This window comes from Puntigrus tetrazona, chromosome 5, assembly GCF_018831695.1.
Source record: "Puntigrus tetrazona isolate hp1 chromosome 5, ASM1883169v1, whole genome shotgun sequence".
Classification (NCBI taxonomy): domain Eukaryota; kingdom Metazoa; phylum Chordata; class Actinopteri; order Cypriniformes; family Cyprinidae; genus Puntigrus; species Puntigrus tetrazona.
The window spans coordinates 16,235,521-16,257,465 of record NC_056703.1 but is presented as its reverse complement, the minus strand read 5'-3'; the positions used below and the strand labels follow the sequence as shown (position 1 = coordinate 16,257,465).

General features: G+C 36.7%; 2 protein-coding genes across 2 annotated transcripts in view; one reads left to right on the top strand and one right to left on the bottom strand.

The window, feature by feature from the left end:
• Positions 1 to 473: 473 nt before the first annotated feature.
• On the top strand, positions 474 to 3,514 carry LOC122344710 (glutathione hydrolase 6-like). Its single transcript, XM_043238258.1, is given in 5 exon segments — positions 474 to 648; positions 738 to 851; positions 2,247 to 3,074; positions 3,077 to 3,357; positions 3,360 to 3,514. Coding segments are annotated over 5 exon segments (1,509 nt in total). The 3' UTR covers positions 3,471 to 3,514.
• A 2,179-nt stretch (positions 3,515 to 5,693) lies between these two features.
• Positions 5,694 to 21,945, bottom strand: part of tmem8b (transmembrane protein 8B) — a 106,879-nt gene continuing 90,627 nt past the window's right edge. Inside the window, 8 exon segments of the mRNA XM_043238291.1 lie at positions 5,694 to 7,600; positions 7,602 to 7,715; positions 15,074 to 15,190; positions 16,472 to 16,618; positions 17,114 to 17,295; positions 20,458 to 20,600; positions 21,466 to 21,494; positions 21,496 to 21,590. Coding sequence (XP_043094226.1) covers positions 7,379 to 7,600; positions 7,602 to 7,715; positions 15,074 to 15,190; positions 16,472 to 16,618; positions 17,114 to 17,295; positions 20,458 to 20,600; positions 21,466 to 21,494; positions 21,496 to 21,590 — 1,049 coding nt within the window. The 3' untranslated portion in view covers positions 5,694 to 7,378.

Here is a 21,945-nt window from a genome sequence, read left to right as displayed (position 1 = left end):
AAAATAACCTAGCTTTTGCTAGTCATGTGAAGTCATAGGCTACAAAAACTTTATGTGAGGATTTCAGAGAATGACAGAATTTTCATTTTGGGTGAACTTTTGGTGTCCGACTGTGCAATGTATTCTTGTTATCAGCCACAAAGAACAAAGTGATAAGCCGACTGCCGATATACTCTGATTCAGAGCAGCATCACAGAAAAGCAAAACTCTTTTATATTTGAGCTTTCACGTGAATACTGCTTCTGAAGACTACACATTGTTATTTTTCTTAAAATACGCAGGCCCTTCTTCAATCAGCAGAGAAGGACAAGGAAAAGAGATACCTGTATCAGGGGTCACAGTGGCTGTGATTCTTCTGGGAATTGTTTTCGGATTTATAATCTATGAGTGGAGCTGCTATTGGCCTGGAACTGACGAGCATATGGGCCTGTCAAATCATCAAGGCACTAACAAGACACACAGTATTTCTGAGGATGAAGACCACAAACACCATCACGAACATCATCAGGATGATGGTGACCACAATGACCACGACCATGACCACAAAGTCGGAGATGATGATGATCATCATCATCATGATCATGATAGTCACACTCCATGAACACAGTCAATCGCTGTACCACAATGCCGCTATCATCACAGACTCTGGCAAGTCTCGTTTCGTGAATGATTGTAATACAAAAAAAAAATCCATAAATATTTATAAAACATATTTAATGTCTCCGTGTGACTTATAGCAAACTGTTCCAGTATTGGTAAGGAGCTTCTTCAAGACGGAGGGAATGTAGTCGATGCAGGGATTGCTGCTTTACTCTGCCTAGGAGTTGTTCATCCACACACCGCTGGATTAGGTCTGTAATATTATCATGCACTTTTCACCGCTTCACTTCTACAAATCAAATGTTTCAGTGCCACAGTCTTGGTAGGTTAACCCAAAAGGTAACACTTTCTATGAAGCCTGTATTTATGTACATTATAAGGGTATTCTTAATGCATTATAAAAAATAAATAATAGTGTGTTATAACATCTCATGAATAATCTTAAAAACAATTATAATACATTATAATATTTAATAAAAGTATGATTATTTATAACAAACAATGAACATCATATGAAATCTATTTAATTTATAATGGACTATATCATATCTTGACATAGTTTATGTAAAGATCTGCATAGTACATCTTGTGGTCAGGTTAGGTGCTGAGTGAACTGAAAAAATGGTTTATTACATATTACATTCAAATGACTATTATATGTGAAAAAAAAAAAAAGTTCGAAGCAAATATATCATATTACACACTCATCTGATCTGATATCTGATCTAGAAGAAATAGTATTGTTATTATAATTACTTATAAGTGCTATTTGTTTGCTTTAAATACAGTAACAGTAAAATGGCAAGATATAAAACTTATAATGTATTATGACTATGAGAAATTTAATAATAAAATTAAATTTAATTTTAAATTTAAAAAAACTATTCTTAGGAATATTCATGAGATGATACAACATATTAAACGTTATTTATATTGCATTATACATTCATTCTGATGCCTTTACAATACCCCTTTAATGTATTATAAATACTGGTTTCATAGAAAGTGTTACCAAACAGAAAGTACAATTCTCAGTGTTGTAGTCGAGACCAGCTCACTGTACTGGAATCAAGACAGAGACCAGAAAGTTGTCAAGAATAAATGAACATGTTTCTTAGTCCATGACAAAACCATGAACATGCAGTCTTGAATTTAGCATTGACTCAAACATAGCCTTGACTTGAATGAGTTGGTCTCACTACAACACTGCCAGATTTATTAACATTCATAATTGATTTTGAGATCTATCATTGATTTTCTTGCTCTTTCTGATGCATGATGTAATTTCCTGAAATCTGCGGTTTTAATGTTTAACTTGTAGTATTGAGTGTAATTTTCAAGAGCAAGTTTTGTTGAAGTGTTATGCATTTCAAATGGCTTTAGCACGTGTTTTTTAAGACCTAAAATCTCTTTAGACGTGAAATAATGTTATAGAAAGGTTATAGAAATTAAGCATGGAAAAAACCCATTAGCAACAAAAAATCACTACATGAATATTTGAGCAGTTTAGACTCTCAAATGCATACAGTTTGTTGTTAATATCTACATCTAATTAGCACCCCATTTGCCTTTCACAAGGTTACTAAAAGCATACGCTACTTTTTGAGGCTGCTGAATGATTTATTGGTGCTTTGCTTTTCTTCAAGGTGGAGTGTTTTCTGCAATTTTGTACAATCACACAACGAGATCATTTAAAGCGATAAACGACACTTCTCAGAATCGGCCTACATATGGCGCACCCTCATTATTGCGGGGTCTTCGACTGCTGCATTCCAAATATGGGCAATTAGAATGGAGTCGACTTTTTGAGGGCGCCACGAAACTCGCTAAAGAGGGTTTCCTTATCGATCGAATCCTCTCCAGGGCTTTAGAAACCCACAAGGACAAAATACTCCAGTCGAGACTGTGCGATGTGTTCTGCGATACTAGCGGCCGTGTGAAATCAGAGGGCGAGCATGTCGCCAACGGGCATCTATCAGAACTTTTGCTGAGCGTCAGCCTAAATAGCTCCCATTTCCCGGAAAACCTGGCCGTAAAATTGGCTCAAGACATTTCTGAAGCAGAGAGAGGTCCTTTCCTTGCTGCCGCTCAGGCCAGCGGCGGAGAAATCAGTGAGCCCCTTATCGTGAAAGAGGAGAAATGCAGCGTTCTTTCAGCCCCCAACCAGCTCACAGGTAGAATGGTGTACAATATATTACATAGAGTCCGAGAGCAAAACCTCACTTTTCCGAGCCACAGAGATCACGATAATGCCTTTGCCTCTTATAATGCCCTCTTAAATTTGGCGAATGAATTCTTCAACACAAGTCAGAGAGACATGTTCACATTAAACACAGCAAGCAGTCATGTAGGAATTCTTGATAGCCACGGCGACTTCATGGTAATCTCCACCTCGCTCAATAGCACATGGGGATCCGGGAAATACTTACCAAGCAGCGGAGTGATTCTCAATGACTTTACCTCAGACATCACTCAGAGCCTTACTTTAGTTTTCCTCTAGTGCTAAGTATAAGTCAAGATGAGGTGGATGATCCGGAGGAGAAGCAGTTTGTTGCCGTGACCGGAGGGCTTTCTGCCCTGCTTCATTCTGTGGTTATGCTGAGAAACGTGGCCGACGCGGGACTGCCTGCCCACGAGACTGTGAGCGGCCCTCTTCTCCATATAGAGCAGGGGGGTTCCAGGTCTCTGTCTGGCTGTATATCTGGTGTCACAAACAACACTGTCTTCCGGTTGTTTTCAGAGGAGATAAGCCTGTAGAGGAAGTTGGCGAGTGTTCAGATTGCTTTTTGTCCATGATTCTGCGACTGAAGGCAGAACATGTAGGAGCCTATGGAGCTCCAGCTATTGAGGTCCATGCTGACGGATACTAATGTAAAGAAGGATCTGGATAGTAATGACATATCATGTAAAAAAATCTACGCACTTTAAGGGCATTGCACTCTCACTGTGATTTACGTTATGTCCGGCCTCACAGTTCTCGGCTATGTGAATGTAATGCAAAAAAAGTTTACTGGTGTTTTAAGGTGGTCTTTTTTGTGTAATACTGTTTTTTACTCCAGTGAAATTAAATCCTGAATGTTCTCTCTTTTTCAGACAGCAGCTTCTTGGGATGTCTTTGTTTTGATATTTATTTTATCATAGCCTATGCGGTGCGCACAAACCCTAACAGGTTAATCGTTTTGTTGAACCTGACGAGGAAGGACAGCTGCTTTCTAATGTTATTTTGGTAAAGGTCAATGGCCAACAAATACCTACAAATGTTTTTAAGAAGTTTTCTGCACTTTTTTTTCTTGACTAGTGTGAAGGTTATTTGCTTCTGGAATTACTAATGTCAGAATTATGTCATCATTTAGATGAATTAACTCATCTTGTAGGAAATAATGATTCTTGTAGGAAATAATGATTTATAGAGGAAATGGGCCCTATCTGTATGTGGAGAATAAACACAAGAATTCAAACAAATTCACCACCAATTCAAGTTAATAATAGTTATTATGCGATGATTGTGATTGTAATATATATATATATATATATATATAAATATATATATATATATATATATATATATATATATATATATATATATATATATATATATATACATCTTCTTTGTGCTGATTTGTTGCACTGTCAGTTTTGATTTAAGTTGTTTTGCTCTTCCCCTCGTCCTCTGGGTTATGAGCCGGGAATTACGAGCAGAAAACATCAAGGCTCCCTCTTTTTTTTTCACAATCTGTCATTACTTTTTAATGGGGGAGTTTGTTTTAAAATACTTTCTCCTAGGCGAGCTTATTATGCAGTTGTGTCAACTAAGTTAACTCCCGACAAGAAAATTTCAATAATATGCTTTTAAAACAATTAGGTTTTTTTGCGCATCCCAACCAGCCCAACAACAGTAACATTGGCTAAACCAACGTGCTTGGTCTCACAACCAATTTGTATGTATTTTACAAGGTGGCTAATTTTGGACTATTTGTCTAAACCCCAGTGATGGGTAGGCTTAGGGAGGGGGTCGGTTGTAGGTAATTCACACAAATTCATACGAATTGCCGTGAGATCAGGCTGGACCATCAGTTTATTCAACCAGTAGCAGACAGCGTAAGTAAACCTGTTTGATTACAGTCATCGTTTTTGCTATTCTGTTTGATGTCATCTGCTAAAATCACTACTTTCTATATCATTGCTACTGAAATAACAGCACGCAAGGGGTTGAACGCGCACAAAACATGAGGCACACCAGCAGGTTTTGATTCCTCTATAGACGCGTACTATAAAATGCACTGATGGCGAAAGTTCAACAACTTTATGTACGTTAAGTATCAAACACGTTATGTATTTCACTGGTGAAATGTTTAAAATGCCTTTATTCCTACTGTATTTGTATGTGAATTGATTGCATTAAAATGCTTTTACTGGATTGTTAGTCGTGTTTTCTGTTCAGGCCCTATACTTCACGTGTCAGAGTGGTTGTCAGACCTAAGTGTCACTCGTTCATTGGACTAGTTCATGAGCTGTCATCCTCAGTGTCTGCAAACAAATTCATATGCATATCTTAATTAAAACATGTTACGCCGCTCCTCCCATTTGCTATGCTGCTGTCAGTCTAGACTCCTGCTGAGCCACTTCCTTTGCAGTACAGATACTCAGACATTTACTGAAAGCACATGGATTAGATCATAATTCTAATACCACGTCCTAATTACACTGCAAATAGTGGCTAAAGTTAAAGGATTTTGTGAATCGAAAATGATTTTAAATGAGTGAAAGAAATGGTTTTCATTAGCTCAGAGGACTAAATCCGCATAAACCTAGTCGCCATCTAGAAACATGAGCCAATCTCACCGTGTCCTCATCTCAGCGTGACATCTCTCATCCATTCCCATTTTGACTAGAAAAATTGCAAAAGATTGCTCCGACACATGACAGAGCTTCAGCGAATGTGTTATGTGAGGAGAAATGAGCATAGTGCCCATTGGCAAAAAGCTGAATATCAACACAAAACGCTAAATCACGCAGGATCAAGTTTAGAGAAGCCTTGATTTGTCTGTGAATGTGGGGGGGGGCACGCGTTATATACAATGAGCACACTAGGGTTTATGGATTATTAATGCAAAAGCAATTTAAAGTACACAGAAAAATTGAGCAGTTTGTTTCTGAGCAAACAGATGTCATGACTGGGCATAAATGTTTTTTTTTTCTTTACATTAACTTTGCATACATGTGACCCTGAACCACAAAACCAGTCTTAAGTCACTGGGGTATATTTGTAGCAATAGCCAAATCAATTTCTGATTTTTAATATGCATTGAACTTCATTTGGAAAAACTGAAGCGTGATTGTCTATTTAGATTTTTTTTTTGCACCCTCAGATTCTACTTTTTCAAATAGTTGTATCTTGGTCAATTATGATAAACGATACATCAGCGAAAAGCTTATTTATTCAGCTTTTAGATGATATGTACATATCAATTTTGAAAAATTAACACTTATGACAGTTTTCGTGGTTCAGGGTCACATATTAGGACAGTAATAACAATGATTTAATTTCCGATAGAATCAATCTTTCAATTTAAAGTGGGGTTACTGAACAAATATTCATTTTGGAGAACGATGATAATTATTCATTAACAAGTAGCACGACACGTGATTCATCCCCAGTCAAAGGCTGATATGACAGAAGAAAATATTGTACTACCGTCTGAAAAAACCCCTGTCCTTAAGCTCCATGTTGTTTAAAACCGATGTGTGTTATGAAAGCACATAAGCCAGGAACTTAAGGACACACATCCTCATAAGAAATGAAACATAGAGGATGATGTCATGATACGAAGCCAGGAGAAAATGATTTATTTAAAAAATGGGTTTTGAATCCCAGAGACCCTTGTTTGCGCTTTCTCATTTCTTTGAAAATATCAGAGCATGACAGAAGTCTGGTGTGTCACTTTCAAGTAACACATTACCAGCTAAATAAAGAATCTGATTTGATACCGAAAAAATAAAACATTTATTTGCTTTATCATTTGCTTTTGCTTTAAAATGTCTCCCTCTGATCCTCACTAGGTAAATACAACAGGAAATATGAGGTTATTTATCTGAGGTTTCATATTAAAACCTGGTCTTGGCAATGGACACTTTCCTAAACCCTCTATAAATCGACAATCAATTATGCTGCAAAGGCAATACAATGCAATCCAAAGTACAATCAGACATTCCACTGAAAACAACTATACTATACATGTACACATTGTGACTGGATCATAACTATACTTATATTTAAAAAATGTACAGTATCACATTTGTTGTGTCTCAGTGCAAAAGATGTTTAGAAAGAAAACTAAAAAAAGCAGTGCCCTTGATACATCCAAGTAGTGTTCTTCCTTTGCATCCTCTAAACACAATAAAACATTTGGTCATTTGAGTGCCAGAAAACAATGAATAAATTACATGACACATTTTTCAATTTTACAGTCACTGTCAATAGCAGCAGAAAAATCATCTCAGACGGTTTAAATAATGCACTAATAACAGTGCATCGCTGTACTGACACAAACCATTCCCAGATACTAACAATGCAAACCATATTATTAACGATAATAGTAATCCAAATAACGATGACAAAAACGTGTACGCGTATGCAAGAGCGTGTGTATGTCTGTGTGTGTTTCGGTCAAAAGTTATTTACAGTGCATCAGTAAGTTCTCTGGCTTTGTTTTCCGTGTTTTTATAATCCAAAGGAAGGAGAAGAAAGGCAAATAAAAGTCCGCGTTGCTAAGCGTCATCAGCTGGTGCATATGCTGTTGATGGTAATGATCGCTGGGTCCACCAGTCCCATCTCCTCGTGCTCGTTCACACAGAGCTGGTAGCCGCAGCCTCGCCGCCGCTTCAGGGGAGTGACTTTCACGTCAGGTTTGGCACGCGGCGGCAGAAGGAAGCCGACGCTCCCGGCGATGAGCATGTGCCAGATGCTGTGGATGTAGAAGTAGTTCTCCTCCGTCTCCACGGTATGCGTATAAGGCCACCGCTGATGTGGCAATGGTGGTGCCGGGAAACAGGAAAAAGACCCAGCGCTTCCAGGTCGGCGGGTAACAGCGGCGCCGGCGGATGGTGCGCACCGTCTGAGGAACACAAAGCAGTCATCAGTACATCAGCACAGAAAGACACACAAACCAACTGGGTTCACAGACTGTGTTAAATCTTAAAGGCTGAACAAATTATGTACAGGTAAGCAACAATTGAGTACTGTTTTTGCTTAAAACTAATTTAAAAAAACTTTTCAAAAGTATTAAAACTGAGATTATACTGTTCACTGTACAATAAAAATTGTCGGCCCAATCGAGTAATTTTTTTTTTAATTGTGGCAACAGTTGTCCCAACAGAAAATTCAAATTGGACCAATGGAAAAATTTAGATGCACTTTAGAGTCACTAGAAAATTTTGACTTGGGGTGGTCTGAAATTTTTTACACTGTATGCAAAAAAATACTTGCTTCTGGAAGCCCATTTCTGCCACTGCTTTGGTAAAAATGTGATAGTTTAATTGAGGCACAAGGTTGAGTTGAAATTCTGAGCTAAAAGTTATGTCATAATTGTCACTTTTAATTTCGACTTTCCTTTTTGATTATGACTTTTAGTTTCGACTTCCTTAATTGAATCTTTTTCAGAATTTTGACTTTGCCATATTAATGACACTTATAAATACAGCTCTCATAATTTGGACTTTTTTTCAAAAAATATAACACTACTGTATATCGTTCTTTCTTTTTTTACTTTTTTTTTAAAGTAGCAGAATAGGTTTCCATAATTAGACATCTTGATTTAACCCAGTGTAAGCGTAGCAAAAACGTTTCATTTCACATTGCTGTTAGCCTTCACAATGAACCTTGACCTAATATTTAATTTGTATTTAATAAACCAAACACATTTGCATTGGAACCTACCAGCAAGTATAGATTTTCACTGCATTTATGGGAAAAAACTGACCAAAATGAGACTGACTAACCCCAAATACAACTATATTTAAACAGTATTTAAAACACCCTTTTTATCACTTGCAATTATGGTGCACCATAGCAATTTTTAAAATCCAGCTAACTCAGATATCTGAGCTTGCCCCATTAGATATAATGCCCACGATGCTTCTGCAGACCTATAAAGATGCTCTGATATACACGAGCTGCTGCTGTTAGAGCTGGATGCGAATGCACACAGTTATAAAGGTCGGACACACAATTTACAGACTTCATAGGAATTCAATTCTCCAGCTTGTAGGTATCCTGATATTTATGAAGACTGTAAAGCATGCTGTCCTCCCACATTTCACACCGCACGCTCTTCACACCGCTCACGCTCCTGCTAACGCCATTACACGGTATTAATCTATCAGCTGAGTGTAGAGAAGGACTGTTTAACAGATGTGTAACGCAGATTAACAAACGTAAACTCTTTACAAGTCGCTAGTTTGCGTCCATCGCATTTGCTCTATCACCTACCGATGTTCTCTTAGTCATTATAACCCTTCATCCTGTCCTGAAAGTGCAGAGAGAATAAAATGCTTCGCTTTCCTGCCTGTCTGTCATGACATTTCAATTATAATGTTCCACTGGTTGACGACATGTAGACTAGAACTTTGCCCCAGGTTACAATTTTATAGCTATGGCATGAATTTTAACTGCGAAAAACTGTCCTGTGCAGCCGAGGGAATATACAATGGAGCTCTAGCACACACTCAAAGCTGATGTTTAATATCCTATGACAGTACAGCAAGCTGCAGGATTGAAAGCGAGGGACCGAAATGGCCGAGGCGCTTTAAATCTCATGATTCTACATTGTTACCGCTGTCAAGCATGTGCAGCAGTCAATCAAACACACACACACACACACACACACACACACTCAGGTGACTGCTGATGACTCAATCACATTTCTCCTGCATAAAGAAAGGTGTGGGTCCTCAGAGACATTGCATATTCCCTCTGATTACTGATTCGACTACAGCTTTTGCCGGCTTCCTGTGCAATTTCTAAACCGAAGTTACTAAAGTTTGTGAAACTTTATAACTGCTGAGGAATTACATTTCTTGTCCTCATTTCTTGTCACATTACAATCGCGTACTTCAGAAGATCCTTATCTGAAAATGTCCCAGAAAGCCTTCAAAGCCATTATGTATATTTCCTTACATTGGAAAGAGCACTCATCCTTTCTTAAGCCATTTGTGCAAGTTTATTGAATTTGCTGCTCGAGTGGCCTTCACAGTTATTTTACTTACATTTCGGTCAAAAATCCATTTGAGAGATTTTCCTAATGACAGTTCTGCTGTAATTCAACCTGTGCTTTATGCCAACTCCCATTTATTTTAAGTTCTGTCTTTAAAGATATCATTCCTCAGATTCACTGCTCTCTTTTACAGTGCAATAACTTATTCCTCTGAATAAAAAAATATAACCTGCAATACAGTAATGAATAATAATAATCACAATAATACATAAATCAAATAACTTTCTTTGGTGTGACCTGTTATCGCGTTACATCCAAAATAAAAGTGTTTACATATGTGTATGTACTGTTGTCACACATGTGGATGTGTTGTTGTTTTCACCTCCCATGTGCTCTGTGTGCCCTACTTCCTGTTAATTATCGTATTGTGTTCAGGTGTGTCTAGTTAATTTAGTGATTTCCTGTGTGTATTTAAGTTCCAGTTTGCTTCTGTTTGATTGCCGGTTCTCGTCTTTAACATGTGTGGTTTTTGTTCTGCCTGCAAGCAGCTATGTTGTTGTTTTCTTCATTTGTAGAGGACTAAAACTGTTAAAGTTTATTTAAGTGCTCCTCTCAAACCACACTGTGATAACTGTGTATAATTATGTATGTATATAAATGCACGCATACTTTTACACATACAAATATATATATATATATTTTTTATATGACATATTTATATATAAATTATATGAATATAAATATATAAATACATATAAATATTTTCTAAATATATACTGTGTGTTGTATGTCTTTATACAGTATATACATAACAAATATATACAGTGTATACACATTATGTAAACAAGAATTTTATTTTAGATGACGTTAATCATGATTAATCGTTTTACAGCACTACTATACTCAAATTTATTCAGTCATTATTAAAGTATTTTACTTAATAAAAACCAATGCAGTAATACATAACAAAATAATGAACACATATTTACAGTGTATGTAAATATGAGTATCGTTATGAGTTTATAATGAGCTTTACAGCTTGAACCATTAGGATAAAAAAAAAAAAACATTTTGCCCTCTGTCAACATTTCTTCACTTATTAATCTCAGGCACATAACAGTTGCAAGTTACAAAAGGACAGAATGGAAAAATGGATGAGCTGTAAATTTGACACTTGACTGATGGGCCTAGTCTAAACCACACAAAAACAAAACAACACTTCATACTGCTGCCCAGATATCCCGGTCTTCATGTCACATGCTATTTATTAATGAGGATTATTCTCAGAACGTGCTTGACTCTATATGTTCCTTTTGACTTGCATTGAAATTGATTGCCATTTATATTTCCCATTATAAGGCTGCTGTTTTGACAGCGGGGTTGGAATCCAACACCCACGGTCCTGACCACATCCTTAAACAGTACAGCCTGCTCCTGAGATGAATCACACTTATTTAACCACCTCTGAAGGATATGCACTAATACATTTATAAAGAATTCATCAGTCAAGCAGGATATGCCTTCAGATATTGATCGGATGGCGCATGAATCAATGATGCCTGGACACAAGCTGAAACGTGGTGCTTCACGCCTCAAATCTGGTTAGCATGCTTTTGGAGCATTGAAATGCAAAGCGAAATGTATTGTTAGCCCACAAACTATTCAGCATAATTGCTTATGTTTTCAGCAGTTATTTATCATTCTGTCTGTGAGATGCTGCATCAGGCCTGAAGCTCAGACAGTATATTCACATCACAGAACGGAAGCTTATTAACTAGAAACTAGTTAGCATGGTCCAGTTACATTAGACCCTGTTGGAAGATACCGTAATTATGTAATCTGACCAAAATTTGTGTCTTTCTCCATTCAAGCCATTCAAACACATCCATGCATTCTGAAAAAAATACAATTTATCCAAGCAATATGTACAGTAAATCATCACAGATGTCATTGTTAAAAAGATTCTTGAAGTTAAATAAAGCTGATTAAATATGAATAGTAGATTACAAAATATAAGTATTGAAAAATGTATATATTTATTTTTATATTAATTGTTTTTATTTATATTTTTACTGAAATTATTAAGTTACAATACTAATATATATATTTTTTCTTAAAATAGATTTATTTTTCACTTTATTTTTCTCTATTAGCTATCTTTCATTATGTTTTAAATCTGTCAAAAATAACCCAGATATTCATGTCATTGGCTTACAGTATATATAGCAGGTACTTTTTCATAATATTTGTGAGAGAATTTCTAAAGTGGAGTTGTTGAGGCTCATAACAATAAAATGCATGAGTCATGGATCAATGTGTACAGTATAAAACAGAGCCATGGGAGGTCACCACAGAGAGAAAAACAAAACTCTTTTAAAACATTACTGCTGATGACCAAAGAAAGTTTGCAAATACCTCCTCCAGGTTCCAAAAACATCTCTGAAAAAAATGAAATATTTTATATCTAGGAGAAAGAAACCTTATCCTGTATGTGAAGCACGAGGAAGTGTAATGGAATTTGTCAGCTTTGCTGCATCAGGGCCTGGCTGCACTAAAGTTGTATCAGGAAATTCCACAGCAGGTGGTGAATGACCCTGAATCTGAAACTAAGAAGGGTCATGCAATACGACAGTCCAAAAGTATTATTCTTATTATGGCTTAATCAGAATGCTGACCTCCAATAAAAGGCTGTGCCAAAATCAAAGCAGGCCATTTTAGCAAAACACTAAAAAACATTGAAACAAAAAAATTACTTAAACACCTAACTGCTGTAAGTGGTATGATCACCATAGAAAGCTTTACAGAAAATGTTCTGACAGCGGTCACAATTCAGAAATGTTCATAAAGAAATGCAGAGAATTGCAGAGGTTTTTATTCTTCCCCTCACAATGCTATGTTTTAAACATCATGGACCTTGATTTGGTTTGTAAGTGATATCTCAAGCATTATTCTACTGTACAAATAAAATGTGTATTCCTCTAGCAGGAATAATTGAATTTTCAAGTGTTAGAATTGAAATTGTGGCTGTTATTGGACATACCAAATGAAGCTCATATCTCACTGTAAGGGAAAGAAAGTAGATGTTTCTCCTCTCTGTCTGTAAATTTTGCAGTTTCATTCAATTATGTTTTAGATGTATCCCATAAATTTTCCAAAGAAATTCATTATGAACAAAAGAACATTCAATATGTATATAATAGATATATAAACATATATAATAGAACATATATAAACGTATATAATAGAATATAATATAAACTATAAAAAGTTTGATGAACACTGATGAAATGATACAATATTTATAAAAATGTGCATAATATGTTGTTGGCTTGTTACGCCTATGGAGAAAAAACGCCTAGGAAGGAAAATGACGTTTTACTTTCAGAACATAAGCCCAAAAACACAACAAGAGGATCACAGAAGATAACGATAAACTGCACTGTAAACAAATTGTGTGGATGTAGCATGTCTCAAGCTTGATAAATTGTAGCTTTTTCCTCAGCGCTAAAAAGGATGTGAGAATCACACAGTGGGATGCTTTGTACTGTGTTTGCGTAGGCTCGGGGAGCTTTGAAATAGAGGTGTCAGCTGACATGCTTTAACTACAAAGCCATTATGTGCCATGGAGATGACAGACGTGTGCATTTGACAGTCAGTGTCACATTCAATGAATTTTAGACAGAATTAGAGTAATCTGTCCTCTTGTCTTTCAATATGACATTCAGAAGATTTCAACCTATTTGTGTGTTTATTCTGTGGAGGTTATATTAAAAGTGTTTGCAGTGCTGTGTTAATAATAGTCATTTATATTAGTTAAATTTGAACACCTTTTTTTGCATTACCAGATGTCATAAATGTGACATATAGTACATTATATAGTACATTAAATAAAGTGCAAATACAATGTATTTTATACTGTTCTGGTGTGGTTTTCCACATTCTGTTCTACTTCATTCTTGTTAATTGTTTGCTATTCTCTCTCACACAATACAGTGTATCTTTGTAGCGGCAGTAGAAGTTCATTGGCTCCTCTTCCCTCTGCATGTATATATCCAGCAGCACATACGACTCAAGGGAGGACGCGCTTCTCACACTCAACTGTAATTTGCCAGAGGCTCTGGCAAAGACTTTTCCTCGCCCAACACCCATTATTTTTTTATCATCTCACTTCAGGAAAGCAGTGTGGTCGCTTGAGGAATTAGCATAAAGTACAAGCTGCCTGGTAATGGAACAGCAAGGGCATCTCTAATACTGACAGAACAGAAAAACTTTTTAATGCCACACCACGCTAATGCATAGATAAATGCAGCCTTAAACGAAGGGGCGCGTACTGGACCAGGTAACGTGAAATGCCTTCATAAATTATAGATACTGAAAAGGTGCTTTGTTGTCACTCAACAGCCAAAGAAAAATAGCTCTGACATTTAACTGCCGGATCCACGGACTGAAAGAACATATTTTTGAACACAGGCACACTGCCTTATAATATGTTTTCATTACATTTATAAACATTCAAAAATGTATTTTATTCACTTACACTTGTTTTTATATAATATATATATGTGTGTGTGTGTGTGTGTGTGTGTGTGTGTGTAAATGTGTGTGTGTGTGTGTGTGTGTATATATATATATATATATATATAGATAGAGAGAGAGAGAGAGAGAGAGAGAGAGAGAGAGAGAGAGAGAGAGAGAGAGAGAGAGAGAGAGAGAGAGAACGTTTTTTCTGATCTGATATACTTTTAAAAGGATTTTGGGCCTAGTCAGGCTTAAACCAACTAAGACCTGTAAACCTGTAAGAACACCTGGCTGCTTAGCTAAACCAGCTAAATAACTGCTTGTCCAGGCTGAAGGGTCAGTTAAACCAGGTGGGAGACCAACTAGCTGTCCAGTCTAGGCTGGAAGATCAGCTAGAACAGTTGAAGACAAGCCTAAACCGGATAAGGCATTGATAAACCAGCTGGGAGATCAACTGGCAGCTTAAAACCAGCTTGGCCAAGCTGGAAGACTAATTAAACCAGCTAGGAGACCTGCTGACCAACTTAAACCAGACCATTGAAGTCCAGCACAACAACATTTGCAGGTTGTAGGTTTAGAAGACACAGGTTGCAACCACAACTTTAACATCTGTTATTTTTTATGCTCTCAGCCATATAACTGAAATCGATTCTGACATGTTTTATTGATATATTAAACATTTAATAAGGATGCGTCACAATCCTAAACACATGGAATCTATGCATGTGCACAGTCCTGCTTACCCAGGCGATGGCCATGATGCCTAAAGCGAAAAGACTGGGACCCAGCAGGTTCCACAGGCCATGGCGGTCCAGCTGTAAGGCCATTGACAGAGCCATCGCCCCCAGCAAGTACAGCACCTGGTAGGAAAGCAGAAAAGAGAAAAAATATTAGCCCAAACATCGACGACTCATCATGTCTAGAGGCGATAGTGAATCCCCAGTCCAATTAGGACCATCTTGCATCGGCCGCCCTCTGTCAGACAGACTGTAAGTAAAGAGTGGTGGTGCTAAAAATGTCTCTCTCACTCTCTTTCTTTCCCCCCTAAAGTTCAGAACTGTTGTGACATGGGTGATTTGATTAGTGTCTGCAAACTGCAGCACTCAGCAAAACACACGCAATCACCTAACGCATATAGAAGCGTTCTCCCTAGAGGAGAGCTATTTTTTCTTGTTCTTTCCATTAGAAGCTTCCATCACAAACTGCAGTCCCGTCACTTTATTTCTCTGATTCTAAATTACTCAAACTTTAATTTAATCACATTCTTACCATCTTTCTCCCTGTGTGATCTCCTTGAATCTTACTCTTTCTCTGCGCTTGAGCAGCTGAAGACCACAGAACTAAAGAGTGTGCACACACCTGAAAGTGTCCACCTATATTTACTCAGCTCCACAGCGAAATGTCACCATCATTATGACAGCACATGACAGACTGCTGACATTCGTATATTTACACTCTGTGTAAGCGCTTTACAGAGGTGGACAAAATTTCTGCTCTCTTGCACATCTTGGAAAGCTCTTTTCTTGGCAATAAGGTCCATGAAAAACTACTGGCCTCTATGAATCACACAAAACGAATTTATAGAAACTGATGACACAAGAAATATACAGCATTTCTGGGCCCCAGGGCCTTCATACTTAATTTCAACCAATGTGGTTATTATATACAATGGCCCTAAAAAGATCATTTTTGGTATATGCGCTATGTTTCAAAAGTTTGATTTCGGTAATATTTGTAATGCTTTAAAAAGGCATATTTTATGCTCATCGAGGCTGCGTTTAATTTATATAAAATACAGTAAATTTTTCTAGAAACTGATGCATTTCAGTATTCTTTAATGAATATAACGTTCAAAAGACAGTATTTATTTAGTATAAAACTAATTTATGACCTTATATAATTCTTTTTGTCACTTTTATTTTAATTAAAATGAATTGCTTTAAAATCATACTTACCCTAAAAATGTTTAATGCTAGTACAAGTTTCAGTTTGGTTTGAAAATTTTTTCTTTGTTCAATGCAAAATCATTTTGAATATTATAACCACGCTTACAAAACATTTGGAAGCACCACAGTGAGGGAAGAACCACAAGGTTTATGGAAATGAAGTTTGCTCCGAGTTTGCATTTGAGTGATTTTTACCTGTTTGATAATGGATTTGAGTCTGGCCATGGCGATAACAGTGACCCATACAGACATGAGCGAGCCGAGGAAGTCACAGAACTGCAGCACGTCATACTCCATGATGCAGAAGACCACAATGCCTGGCTGGTCACAGGCATGATAAAACTGTTCAGGGATGAAAGAAGAAAACAAGAAGGGAAGGTCAGTAGAGGCATGAATAAAATATGACACTCTGACATGTCATTGGTTCTTAACTGTAATCTTCATACTTCAGCTGCCGCTGATACGCTAAATTAGGACTCTGTGAGACGGCTTTGTGTGATAGTCAGCAGGTCTTCAAGTGCTTATTGCGTTAATTAGGCATATTTGTTCATAACTGGAACAGAATGCAAATCTAGTATTAAATATTAATTATACAAGTTAGTTCCAGTTCTTTCATCTGACTGATCCATTAAGATGATTTACAAGTTACAGTGCAACATGTCAAATCCAGAATTTAGAGGTTTTTTCTTATGTTTGAAGCTTTACATATCTTGTTTTAATTTCATATGATTCATGAAGACAGTAATATTACCTGTTAATGCCATGCAAGCAGTAACTGAAATGTTTATGTTAGCCCCATTTTTTTTATTATTATTGGTTTAAACCAGGCCTTCCGACTCACAGTGGAAAAAACATGGTGAAAATATAGACAGATGCCTCCAGCAGGTAATGACTGCGGATGGCGATGGTCACAGGTGGGACGAACATCAGGTTGCTGAGGCACAGAAGGAGAGTTGAGAGCAGCTGGAAGCCGTATGAGTACGCCTCTGTGTTGTCCGTGCAACCCCAGCCATCCCAACCTAGAAAAGCACACACAAATTACTAACCAGAACAGTCCTAGCTGGAATCAAAATGGTCCTGAAAGATACAGGTTTAGGCATAAATCCAGAAATGTCAGATCTGGTAATAGTGATTACATGGAAAAGCAAAACATTTCTCTTTATGTTCTGCGGGAAAAAAAGTGATATTTTGGAGCATAAGTTTTGAATGACATGAATTTAAGCAAATTATTACTAAAATTTGAAGGCGCAGACCAGTTTTCAACAATTATACAAGTTTCTTGAGCAGCAAATCAGCATATTAAAATGATTTTTGGAGGATAATGTGACAGTGAAGGCTGGAGTAATGATGCTGAAAATTCAGATTTACCATCACAGAAATAAATTACAATTTAATTACTCATAACATTAATAATATTTGATAATCAGTATTTCAGCTGTGGCAGGTAACAGTCAGTCTCACTAGCCACTTCAGTAATATAACTCAACATTAATGCTTGTTTGAGACAAGTAGATTTTTTTGAAGGCGAATGAAAGAAGATCATTTTACGTGCCTGACCAGACAACTAATCTGATTAAAACATCTAACTGCACCCAAATTTCAATGAGAAGGACATTCGGTGCAAGTAAATGACGATTAATAATAAAACAAGCAACAAGGTAACACAAATAAGTCACACGCGACTCGTCTATGTGAGACAATCTTGTGGAGAAATCGAAACAAATGAACGGAACTTTGCACAGAAGAAAATATTTATAACATACATAGAGTTAAGCAACATGACACAACTAGAGTTGTGCAAGAGTTTTATACAAGAGTTAATGCGAATTTATTGAAAAGATATATTGTTGACTGTTTTTGCACCATTTGGTTCATGCAAATAGTTAAAGCAACTGTCGGGCATATGCGACACACAAAGCTGGGGTGTTTTGTTAATGAATGATTTGTGTTTTTGAAATTGGAATCATTTGAGTCAATGATTCAGTGGTCCATTCATAAGGACAGGCACTTAATTCTTTGAATTCTTGAATTAAACAGCTGTCTGAACAAATCGTTTGAAGGTTTTAATTAAGATGAGTCATTGAAGATGCTGCCACCTACTGGCGGTTTGGTATTATAGTAGCCTTTTAGTAGCCTAGAAGTCTTTTTTCCAACATTTCGTATTTATAATATAAATTGAAAATGCAAACATTGAAATGGATCAAAATCTTTCATTATAGCTTTCTTAAAGCTCAAACAGTACTCATTCTAGTCGTTCTAGTTCTAAATACGCTTCAAATGTTCACTACTGTATATATATCTATAAGCATATTAAAACACCAAGCTCACAACATTATGCTGTTATAATTTTTCATGCAGTGTAAATGCATTTGTGCTATATTACTGTCATAAATGCATCTGAATGCTGCTTCAGTCACTTCTGTTTCTTCTACAGATCTTTGATTTTGTAGATGCTGATTTCATATGACTGGTAACAGTCTTATATTATCTCATTATATTAAGTTAAATTATTAATAAGGAATCTATTATGAAAGATTATTCATGCTTTTAATACGGTAGTGGGGAAAACTGCCCTTTAAATAGATCAAATGACTTGGAAATATTTGTGTGCATTATTTAGTCATACAAAATGTCATTTCCCAAAAAGAAAATTGCAGCCAGTAAAAATGTAGAGTGGCTAGTAAATCTGGAAAACCATTAGCCACAGTCGCTGCTGAGCAAAAAGTTAATGTAAAACCCTGTTCATAATATTACTGTTTTTACTGTATTGCATTTGCAACCCCAAGTTTTTAAAAGGTAGTGTACAATGTACCCTGTCCCTATCCTCAAAGCAAACTAAGCAAACGAAAAACAAAATAATAAAACACGCACACTGGCAATGTATGTAAAGCTAACAAAGAAAAAAAAAACCCTTAACAGAAATACACATGCTTTCTTCTTCGTTCACACACACATTCTGTTCCTCATCTGTCAGCTGTTGTAAACAGCTTCATAAATATAGATTGGATTTGGGCAGCCTACTGTTATATAAACACCATGAAGGAAATAGATGTACTGCACCTCTCACCTCTCATAGAAAATGCTAGAAAACACACCACAAATCTCTCTGATTACGAAGCCTTAATTAGCCAAAGCACAAACAAAAATCCTCAAAGGCATGTCGTGATTGAAGTCTCGCTGAGTGTCGACAAAGACGGTCAATTGAGCTTTACCAGACACTCGAGAACAGAGAAGAGCTTTGCATGCATGCTGTATCAGAGCACTCAGCTGTTTGCCAGAAAACATTCATTAAAAGGGTAAATTTGTCTATGCTAATGACAAAAGAAACTATGGTAGGAATCCAGGAGAGAGGGGAAGCGAGGCACCAGAGCTTTATAATGGTGCTGTAATTGAGAGGTTGTGATTAGCATATTTCTCAGGATCATCAAATGTCCTCTAATTAAAAACCACTTGATTTGTGATCTCACAGTTACGCAGCAACATGATTGGCACATGTGTAATTGAAGCATTTAACATGCCAATTAAGTTTGATTGGCATCTGACAGCAGAGGAGAAAGATAATAAATGGAATTATAAAATATTACTACGATTATCATCATATTAACCGCAAGGGTGATAACACCCTGGGGAGGAGGACAGACTCGTTCACTTTTTTAAATCGCACACAATTCCTGCTCTTTTGTTTTCCTGAAAGATAAAGTTTCAAGGAGTCTTCAAGAACACGTGTCACATTATAAGTGTAGGAAACAACACTTGTCCTGCACGCCACTTCTAAGGACCTTTGGGGGAATTCTGTGCCACTTTTGATTTGTGATACATAATTACATCTAATATGTAATTATGGCAAGTGCGTGATTCTTGGCAAAATCAAACACAACTAAACAAACTGCAATTATAGCATTATGAAGAAAATTAACTACCTTTAAAAAATTTTAGGTCAGTAAGCTCGACGATTAATTACTTGACTGATTTTTATTTTTTATTTTCTTCAGCAAGAACACAGTAAAAAAAAAAAGCATTTATGAACTTCACACAACTCAACACTGATAATAAGTAATGTTTCTTGAGTGCTAAATCAACATAATGGAATGATTTGTGAAGTAATGGCTGGAGAAAATTCAACATAGAATGACTTAAAAAAGCCGGATACTTGTGATTGCTATAGGGTTTTGGGTGCTGACCTGCTTTACACTCGCACGCAGCATACAGGTAGTTGTTGGTCCGCAGGAGTTTGCACTGGCCATAGGTGCCACAGTCATTGATGCAGGGGGTCAGGTAAGAGAGAAGGTACACCTCAGCTGTTACATTAGTACACATCTCGAACCTGTCCAAGAGCATGGAGATGACAAGAAAAAAGTGAAAAGTCGAATAGAAGCTTTTAGGAAAACTACCAAAAATCAACAGCATGGAATGTCTTTGAACATTCTGAGAATTCTGAATGCATTTACAATAAATGGGGATTGAAGCTTTTAGGGTTGCAAAAGCTTTTAAGCTTTGTGTGAGAAACAGTCCAAAATTAGAGATGTTATCTTCTGTTTCTCTCACACACGGCTTCACAAGAGTTATAGTTCACAAGTTGCATGAATCACTTTTTACAATATTTTTATGGCGCTTTTGTGTCCTTTTCTTGAAGCTGAACTCCTCAGTCCTATTATTTGTACTTTCGTAGAGAAAAATAACTCCTTTTGTATTCAGTGGAAGAAAGAAAAAGTTTGGAACAACACAAGGGTGAGTAAATTATAATAGAACTTTCATTCTAACGAAGATAATATGAAATGTGTATATGCGACTATAAGTCAAAGCTGATGTTATAATTTCTGTGTTAGTGTGAAAATGTACTTTAAAGTCTGTGTGTGTGTGTGTGTGTAAAAACACAGTGTGCAATTTTGAATGAAGATATCAAACCTAACACAAACTCTCACTGTCAGAATTAATTTTCATTTTGAATGAGACGATGTAAGATTACAAGAGTCTCGGTCAACATAAAGTGAATCGTTTCACAAGTAATGTATTTCAGAGCAGCAAATAGGAAACATGGCACAGTTCACATGCTGCTACTACTACTTGCTAAACGTTGAAGAAGGTAAATACATGGAGTGCAATGAATATTTCACATCTTTTTCACAGCAACTGCAGTCTGATAATTTAGTGCAGAAAGCATAAACAGAAAGACATATAAATGTGCTCACCCGTGTTCTGTGGCACACATGGATCGCAGAGCTCAGGTACCACGTGCCCGTTTGCGGGTAGGGAATCCTCAGCTTGGTGATATTTGCAGTGGTGTTGATGGAGAGATGAAATCCTGAAACTGATTCTGATAAAGAAAGCATAAACAGGTAAAGGCAATTATTGTTGTGAGAAAACCCTGGTAAGTGCGTATCTGAGTGATGTGCTCAACCATAAAATGGACCATAAAAGAAAATTCATGCGATAGAAGCAAGTTTACCACATTTCACTTGCAACTATGCGATGCAATTTATGTTGCATTTGCATAGAAATGGTGACATCTTACTTTGTCTCACCTGAATTGTTTCCAAAAAAGACACTTCATTGTTTTTACTGCCATGGTTTTGGATCAAAGCCCTAGGAAACGTGAGCCGTCTTCATGAACATTACAGCAAAGGGCACTGGCCCAAAGCAATTTAAAAGACAAACGGAAATAAATTTAA